Below are 1,944 nucleotides of genomic sequence, written 5' to 3'. Positions count from 1 at the left end.
AATCACATGGTGCTCTATACCATGACGGATTCAGTCTGGTGCAAAGCATTTCCCCCTAACCCTAAAAGGCTTGGCTACGGAATGGCATGGAGGCATCCCAAAAGGTTCTGTATACTCGTATAATCAGCTGAAAAGGATGTTCATTGAACATTTCATAACCCTAGTAGATCGAACTAAGATGACAACTGAGTTGATGTCAGAAGTTCAGGGAAAAGATCAGCCCATGACGGATTCATCACCGGATTCAACAAGGAGGCAACAACCATTCCAAATATGAGCCAGGAGGTACCGCTGCTAGCAATGCAGAGCGGTTTGCTACTGGCTTACCGTTCAGAGCGTATTTGGGGAGTAAGAGCCTCAAGAAGCTAGCTGAAGCGCTAGGTAAACCGCACGAGTTTACAAGGAAGATGAAACTGACAGAGCAATGCTAAGCAGGAAGGCGCCGGGCGACTCAGTTAAGATGGCAGAAGTCACCCGGGTAGAAAATGCAGCAAGTGCTGATCAGCCAAGCAGAGTTAAGCAAAGCTGTAGAGAAGCGAACAGAGATGTCGGGGTAAGAAGGTCAGACCCGAAGAAAGAAGGAAGACCTGGAAGGTTCGGTTACTATACTTCACTGACCCACTCGAGGTCTCACATCTTCAGCGTGAACAAAGCTAATGATAAGTGGCAGCGACCCCCAAAGATGGTTAATAGGAACCGTGATCCTAGGAAATGGTGTGACTTTCATAGGGACCATGGCCACACCACTGATGAGTGCACACATTTGAAGGATAACATAGAAGATCTGGTCAGGAGAAGTTACCTGAATCAGTTGAAGCAGCACGATGATCCTTCTAGAAGAAGGGTCGAAGATAGAACAGGTTGTAACCGCAGAGAAGGTCACTAGGGTCCCGCTAAAGACAAGGAGAAAGATAGTAAGCCAAAGGGCAGAGTGTATGTGATCAGTGGAGGACTAGTGCACGAGGGAACAGTGAACAAAGCACGGGCAGACCTACGGGCAATGATACATCAGATAAATTATAATGAGAAGCGCAGATGGCCACCTCTTCCCCCGCAGCCGCGAGCTACATTTGATGAATATGACCAAAAGGGAATAATCTATCCTTATGATGACCCGCTGGTGGTGACGATGAGAATAGCAAATTTAAAAGTGGATCTAGTGCTAATTGACGGGGGCAGCTCAGCCAACATGATATACATCAGCGCGTTCAAGGAACTGAAGCTAGACAAGAAAGATCTAAAAAGGGTGAGTAACGAAGTTACCAGGTTTAATGGGTCCGGATTGACACTAGAGGGTATAATTGAGCTCTTAGTCCGAGTAGGAGTAAGGTCAAAAAGACGCGATGTTCAGACAGAGTTCCTAGTAATAGACTATCCTTCACCATACAATGTGATCATGGGAAGGTCGCTCATTCACAAGATCGGCAGAGTGGTTTCCACCTATAACCTTGCCATGGCCTACACAACTAATGAAGGGCGGTCGGCAAAGCTCTGGGGAATCCAAAAGACGAATCAACAATATTACATTACCACTCTAAAGTAGCCCGCCAAGATCAGGCAGCAGCCGACCTCAAAGCAAAAATCCATTGAGTAACCTAAGAGAAAGTCAAGAAAAAGGAAGTGCGAAGAATACCATAGGGAAAAGGAGAAACAAAAGCTGGCTATGGAAAATTTTGAGCCTGCAAATGAAGAAATGGCTAGGCCACTTCCCAGCGGGGAGCACGTTACAATTGAGCTCACAGAAGGAGATCCTTCGTGGATAGTGAAAGTCGAAAAGGATATTGATCTAGGAGTGGAGGTACACCTCATAGAACTACTGAGAAAGAACAAGGACATCTTCGCGTTTTCAGCAGATGAGATGCCTGGAATTGACCATGCAGTCATGGTCCATAGGCTGAATGTGAGGTAAGATATTAAGAAAACAAAAATAAATAAAAGAAGAGT

General features: G+C 45.8%; 1 protein-coding gene across 1 annotated transcript; it reads left to right on the top strand.

Moving 5' to 3' along the window:
- The first annotated feature begins 1,000 nt into the window (after positions 1–1,000).
- LOC145631130 (uncharacterized) lies at positions 1,001–1,543 on the top strand. Its single transcript, XM_081683228.1, has one exon. The coding sequence runs from the start codon at positions 1,001–1,003 to the stop codon at positions 1,541–1,543; it is 543 nt and encodes a 180-aa protein (XP_081539354.1).
- Positions 1,544–1,944: the final 401 nt, after the last annotated feature.

This window comes from Chenopodium album, chromosome 1, assembly GCF_948465745.1.
Source record: "Chenopodium album chromosome 1, dcCheAlbu1.1, whole genome shotgun sequence".
Lineage (NCBI taxonomy): Eukaryota > Viridiplantae > Streptophyta > Magnoliopsida > Caryophyllales > Amaranthaceae > Chenopodium > Chenopodium album.
This window is presented reverse-complemented; position numbering and strand designations above follow the sequence as displayed.

Excerpts from the sequence above, each read along its gene's own strand:
- LOC145631130 (XM_081683228.1), top strand. The coding sequence starts at position 1,001 with ATGATACATCAGATAAATTATAATGAGAAGCGCAGATGGCCACCTCTT.